The sequence below is a fragment of the Podarcis raffonei genome, chromosome 2, assembly GCF_027172205.1.
Source record: "Podarcis raffonei isolate rPodRaf1 chromosome 2, rPodRaf1.pri, whole genome shotgun sequence".
Classification (NCBI taxonomy): domain Eukaryota; kingdom Metazoa; phylum Chordata; class Lepidosauria; order Squamata; family Lacertidae; genus Podarcis; species Podarcis raffonei.
This window is the reverse complement of record NC_070603.1, coordinates 55,770,442-55,786,245: the sequence shown is the minus strand read 5'-3', so window position 1 is coordinate 55,786,245 and position 15,804 is coordinate 55,770,442. Positions and strand designations below refer to the sequence as shown.

General features: G+C 41.5%; 1 protein-coding gene across 8 annotated transcripts in view; it reads left to right on the top strand.

Moving 5' to 3' along the window:
- ARHGAP26 (Rho GTPase activating protein 26) overlaps positions 1 to 3,594 on the top strand; it is a 204,773-nt gene extending 201,179 nt beyond the window's left edge. For all 8 annotated transcript variants that reach the window (XM_053376699.1, XM_053376700.1, XM_053376695.1 and 5 more), the window contains one exon: positions 1,606 to 3,594. In XM_053376699.1, the coding sequence (XP_053232674.1) occupies positions 1,606 to 1,694 (89 nt within the window). In that variant the 3' untranslated portion in view covers positions 1,695 to 3,594. The remainder of the gene's footprint in view (positions 1 to 1,605) is intronic.
- The last annotated feature ends 12,210 nt before the right edge of the window (positions 3,595 to 15,804 follow it).

Sequence of the window (15,804 nt, the reverse complement as noted above, 5' to 3'; positions counted from 1 at the left end):
CAAAACCGGAATTGACCCAGAAACGTCATAAAAGATGTCACTAAAAGGGCGGAACGGGAGTGGGACGGGGAGCGGAATGGGGGTGTTTAAATTGCACACGATTGCACGCGGGTGAGCAACTCAAATTCAAGTGCCACACTTTTGCTGTTAACTTTTTACTTGCTCCAAAGTATGTATATATATATATATATATATATATATATATATATATATATATATATTGGTAGCATTCTTTTGTGGAAGCTTGGCATGGAACCCACGCTACCCTAAACATCTTTTAGCAGGGGGGAGGAGTTATCTCGGGGCATGCTTCATGGTGCTTGGCTGTCCTGATGCCTATTGCCAGCTTAGAGTTTAAATCAGTAAAGGAAACGCTTTGCCAGAGTCGAGCATAGGAAATCCCATTAATGAGCAAGCCAGAAAGAGAATAAGTGCATTAATTTTCTTAAGTATTGAAGGTTATCTTTCCAGATTTTTTTCTCCCCATAAAGCCCTGTTCAGTCCCAAGAGTGGCTTTTGCATTATCTGCACAGAAACAGCAATGGCCTCTTGATAATACTTCCTTCCTTCTTCCTTCCTCCTCCTGTGAGCTAGAATGTATGGCCAGGCTTATGTAACCCTGTTGTCATCACGATGGCTTTCACAAACAGGAATATAGTTTCCTAATGTCTGTTAACTACATAAACATAGAGAGCTTAAAAAAAGAAAAGGGTGTGGAGGGTGGGGACAAGGAGATTGTGGGAATGAATTCTAGGCAAGATAATATGGAAGGAAATTTTAGGCTGAAGAATAGGCCACAAGGGAAGAAAGATGGAATTTGAAACCTCAGCACTACAGAAAAGGGAAATGAGCAAGGGGAACCATAAACATTTAGACTCTTCAGCAAGAGAAGGGAGAGAGATGAAGCCAGAGACTTTAACCCCTTAGTCCTTGCCTCCTACTGAAGCAGAGCATAAATGCATATGTATGTTTGATCATATCCATTGTCACCCTCACTACTACTTTTCTTTTCCTCCTCCTGTGTAATCTGCAATCACAACAGTGATTGTAAACACTGTTACATCCGTTAACACAGGATGTGGCACTTCATAGTATTCTGGGAGAGAGGGATTTTTTGGCCAGGGGTGGCTATATCCCCTTGAGGATGAAATTGCTGGACACTAGGGGTAGAAAATGGAATGTTGTCTGACCAATAAATATTCTGTTCTTCCTGGTAGATTCAGGGTAGTCTGGTTCATTCTTCAGTAGTGCCCTCTTCTCTCTGTTAGCTGATTTATGGATAGGGTTAGGCAGAGACATCCAGGGATGTCTCTCAACTATCTTCCTCGCTCTTTCTTAACCTTTTATTATTTAGACATACAGGTAATAGGTTTGCTAAGTTGCTGTTTGGGGTTGGAAAGTACACTGCTCAGGCATGTTATGTGGAGCCCCTCCTCTCAGAGGAAGACTTAATTGGAGGATAACCCTTTCTTTCTGTGGCCAGGATGAGGGTCCATCCCACTCCTACGGCCAGGAAGAACAGGAAATATAAAAGTTAGTCAACATTCTAGTTCTATTTTAAAGTTTCGGATTTATAGACTTACTAACCTTCAACTCTCTTCTCAGTTCATCCATCTCAAGAGCCTGGCTGGTTGGAAGGAACCTTGAATGGAAAAACAGGATTGATCCCTGAGAACTATGTGGAGTTTCTATAACTATGGACCCATTCACACACAACATTGCTGAGCTTTACATGGTATCCATGACAACTGCCGATTAGAGTATTGTAGATCATTTGCTGTTTGCCACTGTGAAAAGAAAGGTGAAGGACTCTGGTGCCTGTTCAGATGAATGTTTATGTAAATAATGTATGTTGCTCCTTATGTAATGCATTGTTTGTACAAAGACACTGCAGGAAATGGTGGATGTGAAAGGGGGAGGGGGAGGAACTTCAGCATAAATTGTTCCGCTCTTCTACAAAAGGTGTGCACCCACTTTCTAAATTGTGTTTTGTTTTAGAGGGCACGATATTAGCAAGGTGTGTGTGTAAATGTGGCTTAAAATGAATGCTTGATACCAAGCCCCACTTAACTGGAATTACTTGCACAAAATCACAAAAAGTCATTGCGGGTGCCCTCTCGGGTAACACCCAGGGAATGCTAGATGAACAAAAATTAGACCCCCTGCACTTTCCTCTAGCTGGCCAAAATAAACCTCCAATTTGCTTGGAGGAAACCATGTCTGTTCCTTTTATCTTCAGAAGGTGAAAATAATGTTTATGTACATCAACACTAATGGCTTTCCTCTGCAGAGATTAGCCATCCTGGACAGCAATCAACACATAAATAATTCCAATAATGAGAACTGCTTCACTACATAGACCAAAAACAATACAGCATTGCATTACAGTAATGCTTTTAACTTTTTAATGTCCAAGCAAGACACACAACAGAATCTGAATGTTTTTCCAGAGTGTGTGTAGCAACTGTGATCCCAGAAAATATCCATCAGCAATATGAAGGATATAATGTTTTGGACCAAAGTTCATAAAGGCTTTTTTAAAACAACAACAACAACAGAATGGCTAAGACTAAAATATCTGCAATCTCTTCAAACAGGAATTTCCTTCTTAAAGGTCAAGGAGTCGCTTTTGTAGAATAGCACATAGACTGACTTGCTGTCCTTCTCTTGTCACTTACTAGCACAAATTTGTAGAAACAAGCATCCAAAGCCTATTGTGCACTTGGGCATTTCTTATTTCTTTGATGTGGGCAGCTTCTGTCACTCATAGCAATACTTTCTGTCATTATGTCCCTTGCTTGCTTTGTAGCCTGGTGTGTGTGTGTGTGTGTGTGTGTGTGTGTGTGTGTGTGTGTGTGTGTGTGATACACGGGGCAGGGAACCTTTAGCATTAAGGATGCCACTGAATTACAACTATCATCCCTGCCCATTGGCAACATCTCAAGAGCCACAGGTTCCCTTCCCCTCCTCTACACAGTAACCTACCTTAGAATTTTGTATTTATCGTGCAGTTGAGTGAAAAATCTGGAAAACACACATATATGAAGTATTAGGATTGATGTTTTCACCTATTCATTGCTGCCTTTCAGTAATGCCTTTCTCAGTGAAATACCTGTTTTGGGAAAGATGCACCCTTTTCCTAAATTGCTCTCAAGTTGCTTTGCATATTGTCTGCATAGCTGTAGAATTTTACACTTAATGACATGATTTGAAAGCCAAACTTTGCAGATACCATGCTTCTTCTTCTTCTTTGCTTTAAAAAGAAATAGAAAGTTTTGACTGTGTTCAGATGAAATTGAAAAGTTGGCCCACTTGCAGAAGTAGAAAAACTGGCACTTCCTGGTGAATCGTGGTTCCCCTGCCCCACGCCCCAGCTGCTGTACTATCATATTTCAGTGGCCATAGACTTCTTATGCTTTAAAATGTTTGTGTGCTTTTTTAATTTAATCTTAAATTCTTGAGTGTTCACATTGCTGTATGTTTCACTGACTGTTTTGAATTTGAGATGTAAATATGATGATTTGAAATATTGTGAAGTAAAGTTTTATATATTCTGATTTTTAACAGAAGTGTAATAAACTAGGTATTCAGTCAGCATTTAAACGTATTTAACAAGAGGTGCAGAGGCAAGCACAAATCTACACACCAACGTTAGAGAAAATGACTTTTCCTGGTCTTCATTTTGGCACCTATAGCTGGCAGCAGCTTTTTTGCACATCTTCCATTTTTGTTAATATTTTTAGGCATCTTTGAAGGAGCGTAGTAAGTGTATTTTTCTATTGTGTTTTGTTCATTTCGAAGCTCTAGTGTTTATTGAACAAATAATACACGTATTGAATGCACTATTTCATCTCTGGGGTTTTCCTTAAGAGTTCATCTGAACATTAAACTGTGGTTAATCTTAACATTATTGAAACAAGCCAGCTCCATTGCTTGACACTGGCTTATTTCTACCAAACCATAATTATGATTAATCACAGTTTGCTTGATTTGCAACATGACAAGCTGTAGTTAATCAAAAGCAGAAGAGAGAATTTTTGAACTTATTGTTTCTGTACTGCAGGAGGAGGGGGCAGCACAAGTATCTGAGGCCTCCATACGCCTGTTCCTCCTATCCATGGTTTATTGTGACGTCTGAGCCAGCTAACACTCTCTCTTGTGCTCTTTTAATAACCAAGCACACAGCCATGCAATCTCTGATGCTATAACTAGTGTATTTTTTTATTATTTTTTGAAATTCTCTACCAAGCTGCTTTTATTGCTGCTGGGAGATAAGTGCAGGTACTTGTATTCCCCGCTCCCAATACATCAGCCCACTTATTTTCAGGTGGACATAATTGAGAGACTACCCTTACAATCCCTATGATTCTGATTCCTTTTTCCCCTCACACTTCAAACACTATGCATTGGGGGTAAAAGCAGCTTGATGGGATCAGGTACTCTCAATAGCAAAATAGGACAAGCGGGGATGATTTAAGGACTCAGGCCTCTTCAGTGCAGCCTCAGAAGCTGGTTTGTGTGTATGTTACGTTTTTTTTTTTAAAAAAAACACACCTTAGAACAACATATAACATACTGTTCTACCTCAGACTGCCATCCCAGAGGAGAGAATTTTTTATTTTGTTTTTTACATAGAAACGTATTGATTCCTACATTTTTTTAATAAGAAATTTCTTCTCTCTTACAAGTTACTAGCATACCTAATGTTTTCAAGCAACAGCATTTTGAACCTTTCTTTTTAATATGTTCTTGGCGCATAGTAAATCAAGAGTCCTTGCTTGAAAGTGCAGAGACGCTTGGCAGGTCTGGTGCAGAGGGTTTTCAAAAGAGGAACTCATGTGTGGTCAGTGGTTCAAGGAAAATGAGGTAGTAGAATCCTGACATGGTAGAATGGATAGTACCGCTTTAGGCTTCCAATGTAAACAACAACAAGTCCACTAGTAGAGAATTAGCATATCCAGGAGAGAGAATGTAGTCCTCCTTTTAAACCTCTGAAAGATAAGGTGGGGGTGGTGGGGGTTCTGCATGCAGATGAGCATTCAAAGGTGTGGCACCCTCTACCTGTAGCCTAAAGAGGTGCCATCCATTCTAACACCTCAGAACGGCAGTGCCTAATTCTTCATATGTAGATGTCCAAAAAAACCTACGAAATATTCCAGCAGAATTCCCTGTCAGCAATCCAGCCTGAAAACCAAAACTATGAAGTCCTTGGGGGTCGATACACAATGCACATTGAAACGAAGTGAAGAATGAAAAGCCCATGGGCTCTTAAAGAAATAATAACAATAGAATAGCCTTGCAAACCATCTATTCATCAGATCCCAGATTTCACAGTTGGGGACTTGAGGTAAATCTGGCCCTCAGATTAAATGGCACAGGACAGAGAAATATAAATAGGATGTATTAGCTAGCAAATAGGATGTATTAGCTTGAAAAAACTCAAATGTGCCCCTTCCCCCTCAAGTCTATAGATCACAAGAGCCCTTAGGAAAATTAATTCAGAATGGCAGTGCCTTAAGCATCAATCTTATATTTGGGGAAGGTAGCTTAGGTTTTTAGCAGCCAGACATACACACACAAAAAAAACCCCCTGGAAATTAAGCTCTGACTGCCACACTATTATGGTCGTTTTGGCATTTCTTCTCTCCCTCCACCCCCAGATACTGTATGTTTACTGAAATATAACATTTGGGACAAAGCACTTTGAAATCAAAGCTGAACATAGTTAACATTCCAGTGTTTGGGTTTCGACACCCAAGGCAGGCATTTTATTTGTCTAATGTGACAAAAATTGGGGGGGAAATAGTCCTGGCTGAAAGGTAGCTCCTCTTAGTGAGGTGTTCTTATATTAAATGCTTCCCTCTCTCCCTCTGCCACATTGTATGCTGAGCAGTAAAAGAGCAACGCATTATATTATCAGGTGTTCAATCAAGATATGGCTTTCTTATTTCCATTTCAAGTGCCTGAGGCATCTTTCCTTGCGTCTGTCTACAACTGTGCCTGCCCCACTCATGGCTGCTTGGAGATCACCAAGAATTTAGAATGCCGCCTAGTGAGGAAAAAGTAATGTATTGCTATTAATTGCTATCCTCTCTGAATCCCTGAGGGTTCTCCTCAGCACTGATTTTGATGTTGGGCCAACACCTCTTCAAACGTCTGCCTCGTTATGCATGTAAAGGAGGCTCCTTTCCCTTCTCTCCTGCCCTCTTCTTTTCTTTTCGCTGAGTGGCCTCTACTGATACATACATACACATGTACATACATATGTACACACAAACACACACAGAGGTAGCTGGCTGAGGGGTTTCTTCAGTTCTTTTCAGCCTGGTCTGTGCTTGTAGCAAAAATCCTTTGGAGGACAAAATGCAAGAGTCTGGCTGAAATGCAAGAGTTTGGCCTTGTCTCCTGTTCTGAGGGGACATAGTCTCCTGTAGCCACAGAGAACAGGAAATTCATGGTAAGGAATGTACTATTTCTCCCTCAGATTTTTAAATAGTTCTGCACCTGGATCCTACTAAGGAAGGGCAACACATACAACTATGGTGGTAAATGTTTTCAGCCATTTGTGTCCTGATAAAATTTGAACCAGCAACATGAGTTATGACTGGAAGCATTACTGTCTGAGCAAATATTTTTCCAGGTAAAAATTTTATGGCAGCCTTGGCTGTTTCACCTTTTCATGTGGACATATTTTTGCGGATTAATGCTAACACCGTGCCAAAATCAACACAATTGGCTGTTTGGTAAGTAAGTTACTGAGGATTTATTTTTGCAAGTTGAGTAGATATTTTGTGGTTCTTCACAGCAGTTTCCCCAAAATGCAAATATTTATGTGTAACAGTATGACTAATCATAACTTTGCCTTCATTATCTTGCAGTTTTAGACGGGGAAGGTATCCAGAGAAAATCCTACTGGCTAAATAACAAATTGGTAATTTAAAACCATTAATTTTTATATCACATAATTACAGTATAAAATTACATTTAATAACTTAAGGTGCATGTCCCATAATTCCTAAGAACTTCTAATAGATACAAGTCCGAGAAATCTGTTTTCAGTTCTCATTAAAATGCCATAACATGCTCAGATTAATACATGCATATTCTAACACAGAAATGCTCGTTTTGGACACATTTGCAAGGAAGTACCAGTGTGTGAAAGTTCAGATTTCGTTTTCTTTAGTACTTCCAATACATTACCATGCTTGTAAAGTTGTTGCTGTTAAGCAGCATTTATTTTTTGCAGTCTGACTTTCTCAAACCATAAACATGAGCTGATCATAAATATGAGTGGTCCCAGCCATTTTTTATTTTACTTTTGTCTGGCTGATACACAAGTCTTCATGAAGCAAAGTAGCATGGCATCCGTGGACTGAAAAATGGGGGGGGGGGAGAGAGAGCCCAGCCGCCTCCCTCTTCCTTCTCTTTCTCTTTCACAATGCTGTCAGGAAGGAAAGTCTCAGCCAGAGTTATATGGATTAGGGAAGGGCTTACGCCATGCATGTAAAGAGAGGCCAACTTGCCATTTAGAAGAAGCATCATGCATTTCTGACTCATTCCCCAAGACTTCAGGCAGGAATCTCTCCCAACTCTACCTGTCGATTCCAGGGATTGACCTGGGAACATCTGCATAAAAGGAGATAATGTACCACGAAACTATGAACTTTCCCCTAATGAATGAGTGGGTCTTTAAGGTGCCACAAAGACACTTTGTTGGGATGGTGCAGTAGTGGTCTCGACTACCCCGCTGCAAATTGTTATAATGAATCATAATCTCTGGTCAATAAAAGTGGTTCTCCAGGGGTTTTCTTCAAAGACTAGCCTAATTTATTCATGATCTCGACTCCTCACAAACCTGCACAACAAGCTGAGGTTCAACTGTACCCATCCTTGCAGCAAATGAGGACAAGAATATGGTCCCAGTTGCTTAAATGATCCCAAGATACAGCATCAACAAATTTGCCATCTTTCCTAGAGCAGTGAATTGGAATGTGTTACCATGCCAGCATCCCTGAACGTGAATTATCACACGGGAGGTACCTGTCATCAACACAGAGAGCTCAAGTAGCAATGACTGGTGATGCTACTAACATGTCCTGCCTGAATGTAGATACAACTGTCAGACTAACCATGATCTTTGAAGGAAGTTCCATTGATTTCAGAGGAATTTATTTCTAAGTAAGTGTGTTTAGGATTGGTGACTTATATGAGTTACAGAAAACAAGTACACCAGAGCTAATGTGGACTTTCAATTTGAAACAAGAGTAACTCTTTCCCTATGAAATATTTTCTGTATAATAAATTATCTGTCAACACCAAGCTGATATGCTTACAAAACAGGTGTGGAAGATTCTTAGAGGCCCAAGAAGCACAAATGGTTAGTGCTAGGCAAATTGTAAAATCTTAATTTCAGATAAACACCCAAAGGAGCTCTTTGCCTTGAGAGTTTTCAGCACTCACTGTAGGCCACGACAATACACAATATGCTGTTTCATTGAGAATGTAAGAATTTCCGTTCACAACCATCTCTACTTTTGAAGGGAGTGTAAATTAAATTGAAAATGTGAGAAATGGGAATGGGTGGCAACAAAATCTCTTCAGGTTACACAACCTACGCTTCACGTGGCTTGTAAAGACTTACATACACTTACTTGCTCAGGCTTTCCCTGACCCATGAGATTGGAGTGTGTTCTTATAGCAATGTGGAAAATGAATTGTTATCAAGGAGCTGTAGCTGGCCTTGCACAATTAACCCTTCCTGTCACCATAAACTCAACAGCAGTGATTCTAATGCCGACTTGGTTGCTTGCAGGAGCACTTCTTGTGTAGAGAGAGCCCAGCTGTAGGTTAATTACTTTGCTTGCCTGTTGGCCTAGAAACCCCCAAGCCAGGTGAAGGTAGTAACAATCAAGACAGGTGAAGGTAGTTTAAAAACACAGGGCTTGAGCTGGAATGGAGGTGGGTGGACTTTGATGAAGGCTTAAAATGCTGTAGGTAGCTTGGCCAGACTGAGATCTACCCTGCTGCTACATCCCTGGGGCTCCCCGCAGCTGAAATGAGGTATTGTTGTTTTGCTTAGTACATTTGTCTATTCTATCCTTGTGCAAATGAAGGATTCTGTAAGGGCCTGGTACCCTTGTGCAAAGGATAAATTGTTGTTTGCCTGGTACCCTGGTGTAAAGGAGGACCTGGTAGGTTAGTCTATTCATGTATGTCCTTGTGTAAAGGAGGGATTCTGTATCCTTGTGTAGCCTGCTTTTCTTTAATGAGAGAGAGTATTTGGGGTGGGAACATGGTACTGTGTATGTCTAGAAGGAAGGTACACCTATGTACTAGGCCTTCATAAATGCTTGGGCCTGGAACTCAATAGTCTAGCTGTGCTTCCACATATTCATTACTATTGCACACCAGTGGGTGGCAGGGATGCCAACTTGAATAAAATTGTGGGGGCCCAGGTAAGCCCCACCCACATAATCCATCGCATGACCCAGTGCACACACCTCATTTGAATGGGAATGCCCATAAACTTTGTGAGAGCCTGGCCACTTCAAGTATTTTATTGTGGGGGCCAAAGCCCTCATGGCCCCTAGGAGTTGGCTCCTATAGTGGATGGAGGTGTGTGTTCCCCGCCCCTTTCCCCTCAATCGCTCTTCTTCCACTCTGCTGCCTTGTGCATGTGCATAGGTATGTTTATACCTGTGCAACTGCACCTTATTTTTTTTTAATAAAAAAAACCCACATACATTTGAAGGGCCAAGGACAAACATTGCCAACCTTATTTATCATATTTTACAATGGACAAAATGGAGACTTGTATTTTTGGGATAGGGAGGAATATCCGTTTCCATTTGGATCATAATGAATAATAATGATACAGAAGTGTAGCACAAAACCATTGCAGAATTGTTGTTGTTGTTGTTGTTGTTGTTTGTTGTTAATTAAAGTTAGATTATGTACTGCGATCGCTGTTTATGAGGTAATCCCCATATGCACTGTATGAAGATTTTAGGAGAAATGCTCCTGCTGATGAGGTTCAGACACGCTTTCTGCATGCAAGAGTTCGTGGAAACAGACATGCTTGTATTATATGGACCTCAAAAAATAATGGTGGTTTTTAAGTGAGGAGCAAACAGAAGTAGGAGAGGGTGGCATTAGAGGCCAGCCTCTGGAAACTCAGTCAGCAGAACATGAGACTCTTAATCTCCGGGTCCTGGGTTCGAGACCCATGTTGGGGAAAAGATTCCTGTGTTGCAGGGAGTTGGACTAGAAGACTCTTGTGGTCCCTTCCAGCTCTACAATTCTGATTCTATATGACAAGTCATGCACCTAATAAATGCACTAATGCAACCTTTCCCAACCTGTTGGCTGCCAGATGTTGTTAGACTACAACTCCCATCAGTCGCAGCCAGTATAGCTGATGGTCAGGGATGATGGGAATTGTAGTCTAAACAGCTAGAAAGCACCTAGTTAGCAGAGGCAGCACTAAGGAGATTTCACACCAGCAGTGACTGCAGATTGTTATGGAGAAATCCAAATTAAAATTGAAAATTAAACAGGTTGGTATTTTGATGATGGCATGTGGATGCTGCAAAATCTTGTGCACACGGACAGCACAGATTTCACAACAAACCCACATCTGGAAGCACCCTATAATGTGCTTCTATGTAGCTGTGACTGCCAAAAGCTTAAAACAAGGCGGAGATTCCTTGTGTTGCCATTGCATAATGTTGGCTGTGGAAATACAACAAAATAAAGTTGAGCCATCAATCAATTTCCACATAAGAGATTTATTTTTCCAAAGAGCAGAAGGCCTTGTGGCACTTCCCATAAACCTGGAATATCCTGAATATAATTGCAGCGTCTCCTGCAGGTGTGAGAGAATCCTGTTTGGGGGACTTCCGGGTTGGCGCCATTGTTTAATGGCGGATTCCCTCCGAGCTCCGGAGGGAATCGGCTCCGTAGCGTCTGGGTCTGGCCGCTGCGGCGAAGCGGGGACCCTTAAAATCACAGGCGCGGATGCCTGTGAACACAGAGACTCGGCGGGCACCATTTGCGCCCCCCCAATCCGCGCCGGAGCCTTTTTAAAGGCTTCGGAGCGGAGGCAGGGTGAGGCGTGGTGCTGAGAGTACTCCCTCGCCTACGGAGTGAAGCCGCAAGCCATGGACAGAGAGCGCCAACTTCTTCCAAGACCGACTGGACTCTAAAATATAAACCCGTGAGTAATACGGAGATTGGAACGTTAAAAAACTTAATTCTGGATTTGGAACGAGCGGGAAGGGGCTAAAAAGGAAGTCACCCCCCCCTCTTTGTAAACAATTTAAAGCAAAGGACTGGGCAACTAAGGTCGAGAGAACCTGTTTTTTAGTGAAAAGATCTTGATTTCACGGTTTTGACACTATAAGGATACACTGGAGGATAAAAAGAATTTGGGGACTGAAATTTCACCCCCCCGAGACCCGGGAACGTCCTAAGAGAAAGTCTGTTGCATGGAAGATTTTGACAGCTGTCAAGAGAGCTGCAAGTCAGCTAGTTGCCAGCTGGAAAAAGAGAACATTGTTTCTGCTGTTTTTGTTGTTTTATTTGAAAATAACGAGGGCTGATACAAATTAACTGGACTTTTGGTTTTTGAGCTGAAAGGAATATTAAGGAACTAAAATCCCCCTAGAGGGGTAATAGGGATACTACATTACAAAAATGGCTGGAGTACGTAAATTTCAAGCAGAACTGGATAGAACACTCGCTCTCTTGGGAAACTTGAAAGATGAATACAATGTTATGTCTACAAAGATATCACTACTACACTGGACAGTGAACAACAGTTTTGAGCCTGATAAGGACTTGAAACAGGAAGCCTACTTAACTGAACAAGTAAATGAAACTGAAAGTGCAGAAATGATGGAGCAAGGTGCTGTCTTTGAAGAAAATGAAGGAGAAGCAGGAGATGTGCAGGAGTTAAAGGAGAGTTACAATATGAGGCCTGACATGATGATAAAAAAGGACAATAAAAATTGGATGTGGAAAGCCTGGTCTGAATGGGAGATTATAAATCTGCGGAAGGTGAAAGCTGGAGCCTTGGGGACACCTGGATCTGTAAGAAATTTGAAACAAGAGTTGGAGCCCCCCATAGGCTTTGCGTTCAAGTATGGAAGACTGGCTGGAAGCAACAAGGATTCTGCTGGGCCGGAGCCCCTCCGAGACTTGGGGTTTAACATTAAGGACTATCAAAGAGACCGGCAGAAAGGAACTGAGAGAGATAAAAGGGCCTCGGACGTGAGGTCTCCAGGCTAAATAAATAACATAAAGACTGATGGACATTGGTTGGGGACTGGAACCGGGAAAAAGGGCGGGTGGAGGTTGGGAATCCAAAGGGTACATAAGGATAATTTGTTTTTCTTTTCATTTTTAATTAGCGGTAAGGAAATTGGGTAAATCGTGGAAGGGAAATTTTGGTCGACTTTAGGAAAAAGGTTTAAGAACAATTAATGAGGTATAAGTATTGATGTGTGTTTTTAATAAGGTAAAATTGGTTTCTTCTTTTTTAAATTAATTGAAAATAAGATTGTAAAAAATAAACGGAGGAAATGGAAAAAAGAGGCAAAGTAAAATAATGGTATGTTAGAATAAATGTATAAATTAAGGTAAAGAAATAAGTTAAGGACTTGCTGAACTGATAATTTAAATTGGAATACAAGAAGGGGAGGTGTGAGGAGGTCTGAGAAATAAGGTTAAGAACAATAAGTATGAATAATTTTATGTGTTTCTTTTCTATTTTTTCTTTTTTTGTTGTTTAATTTTGTTATGTATTTTCTTGTTTTGTTTATTTTTTGTTCTTGTTTAATTCTTGAAAATGCTAATAAATATTTAATGAAAAGTAAAAAAAAAAAAAAAGAGAATCCTGTTTGGGGAAGGAGAGGGTGAAGAGACAACAGAGTTTGAAGAATCAGGAGAAATATTCTCAAGGGAGATTTTCACTAGCAATCAGGAGTGCCAACTTGAATAAAATAATGGGGTGGAGAAGGGGCAGGTAAGCCCTTCCCATGACACAGTGCACACACATCATTTGAATGGCAGTATCCCTTAACTTTCTGCTGCCTGGCACCCTCAAATATTATATTGGGGCGGGCAGAGCCCCCTCGGCCCCTAGGAGTTGGCTCCTGTGCTAGCAATGCTGCTATTTGCCCTCAGTAGGGCTGTAGAGCTTTCCGGATTGTAACTGTCCTTTTACAAATGAATGTTGGGATTGTAAAATTATCTGCGTGGCCCCATAGCCAGCCTTTGTGAAACTGAAAATAAAGTTGGCAGGAGCCCTCTAGGCAGACCAAGCGTAAATGCTAACCTGTGCTCCTTATTTACTGCTAGCTTTTCATTTGCTCATCATGAGAATCGTGTGGTGAATCTGTGTGGAATGAATGTCATTCACATAGTGCTGTCTGTTAAGGACTTGGGAGAGAAGTGTGTCTCCCCTGTGATGAATGACTTCATTGCTCCACTTTTGGTCAGGTCATTCCTCGCAAGTGACGTCTGGCAGCTATGTCTGTGACATAGTCTGTTTACCCAGCTATGGAAATATTTAAAACAAACTGTAATGACATTTTCTTCCTCCAGAAATACATCTGGAGAGAGCTTAGCTATGTGGGCAGTAGGTGTAAACAAATATTTAGAGTCATCCCAACCTCTTTACTTTCCCTTTCCCCACCCCCTCTTTTTCTGCATGTTCATTCAGAGAAACAACATTTGAGTCCTCTCTACTGCATTGACTAAAAACGTGGAATCCTGAAAATCGCCCATTTTCCTTTGGGGTGATAGCTGAGTGATGTGCAGGTGGATAACCTGAGCCATCCAAGCTGTGTGTGAGCAGCCGCCTCTTGAGTTGTTACTTCTGCTTCTGTTCTTAGATGTATTTTATGTACCTCTGCTAAAGGGCACTTTAGGTATTCCTGTGAGGGGCTCTTTAAACCAGCCGTATGTGAATCTTCATTGAACTTACGCCAACACCACGTTCTGGTTTGATCTGCGTTATTAATTGCTTATCAAAAAGGAAAGAGGTGACAGCGCACAAAGCAGAAAGTGCAGAGCATAAAGCAAACAGCGGAGCCAGTGACCTTTCCAAGCCCACAGCCTCTCTCCCTCTCCCTCTCTCTAATGCCACATTGATCAGGACCTTAAGGGGAACTGTGCTAAATGATGAGGGCAGCAAGGTCCTTGGCCATCTGCTGTTTCCCAGACAAGAGCACTGGAGGCTCAGATTATGCTGATCTGCATAATCCATTATTATTGCTGTGAGAATTCGAGAGTGTGGTGCGGCTAACTTGCCTGCCGTTTGAGGCTTTTTCTGTTATGTTGCAGTGGCAGGAGAGGCATGGGCTGTATCCTTTGCAGCAGGACTCAGTCTGTGGCTTCCTGTTTGTAGGTGGGGGTGGGGGGCAGAGTGGCCATTTTGCCATGGCCTCAATTTGGACCGGGGGGGGAGGATTTGATATGTTTTGCAACTTGTTTTTGTGAACATAAGACAAAAATGCAGCACAATCTTTCAGCTCGGAGCCACGACTTGAAGCAAATAAGATATGACTTCATAAAATACATGCTTTTGCTTCAGTAATTAGTGTATTTGCACCAGAGAGGGATAGAAAAGCATTCAGTCAATAATTAAAATAAAATAGAATTGTGTGCTTTTCTTTTTTGTCTTGTTTTCCTGTGCTGTCATTTTTTTTTTAAAAAAATATTTTTGGTTATGCCTAAGGGACTTAAAACCTGGAAGTGGCCTGGACCTGTGAGAAGGCCTGGTTGTTTGTGCAAGAACAATACCTCTTGGTTTGCTCAGCAGTGCATCCATTTTACATTCTGGCAAATGGGTCCGCTGCAGTATTTCGCTAGACAGTGGTATTCCCCTCCCCCCGTTTCCTCCCTCCCCGTTTAGAGAAGGTTTCTCAGCACAGAATGCAACCTTGCCAAGAAATATACAGTGCATGGGAATAGTTTAGAGATGATGTATCCAGGCTGAGGATGCACTTGGATTCTTTCAGAGGGGAGCAGCTGAGAGGGAATTAGCCATCCAGAGAGAGAGTGGCTGCTTGTCGATCTCCCAGTGATAATGCCGTAACTAAAATTAACCATGTCAAAGTCCAGCTGTCTAGCCAGCCTCTCCCTATAAATTGTTGTTTGGGTTGTGATAACTGCTGATAAAAGAGAAATGAAATAAGCTGACGCAACCCAGGCGACACAAGGGTTTGCTTTGGTGTACCTTAACAGGTGGGCAAATTGGGGTGATCCATTTGCTTCACTTCTGCTTGTTTGTGTAAATGGCAACTTGTGTTCTGCCTGGCTGCTCAAACGGCGAGTGTGTTTTGTGTGAGAAGCATATAACCCTAAATGCTGACGACTGCAGGTATTGTGTGGACTTTGGAACCGCTAATTCCAAAGGGACTCAGTGTTTTGCAACGAGGTGTTTTGCTTGCTGATACTTTCTCTTAGGAGATGTGTCCTCGTTTCAAACTGGTGATTGCTAACTTGGGGAAATACCTCAGCCAGGGCCTGCCTTTGGTCTCGAGCATTCTGTGTGAGGCAAGTGGGTAGATGATGATGATGAGAACAATAATAACAATAATTTATTTATACCCCGCCCATCTGGCTGGGTTTCCCCAGGCACTCAGGGCAGCTCCCAACAGAATTTAAAGCACAATAAAACATCAAACGTTAAAAACCTCCCTTAACAATAACAACAATCATATACCGCCCTTCATCATAAGATATTAGTTTGCAGAATATAATACAAGATAAAAACACAAGTAAACAAAACAGAACAAC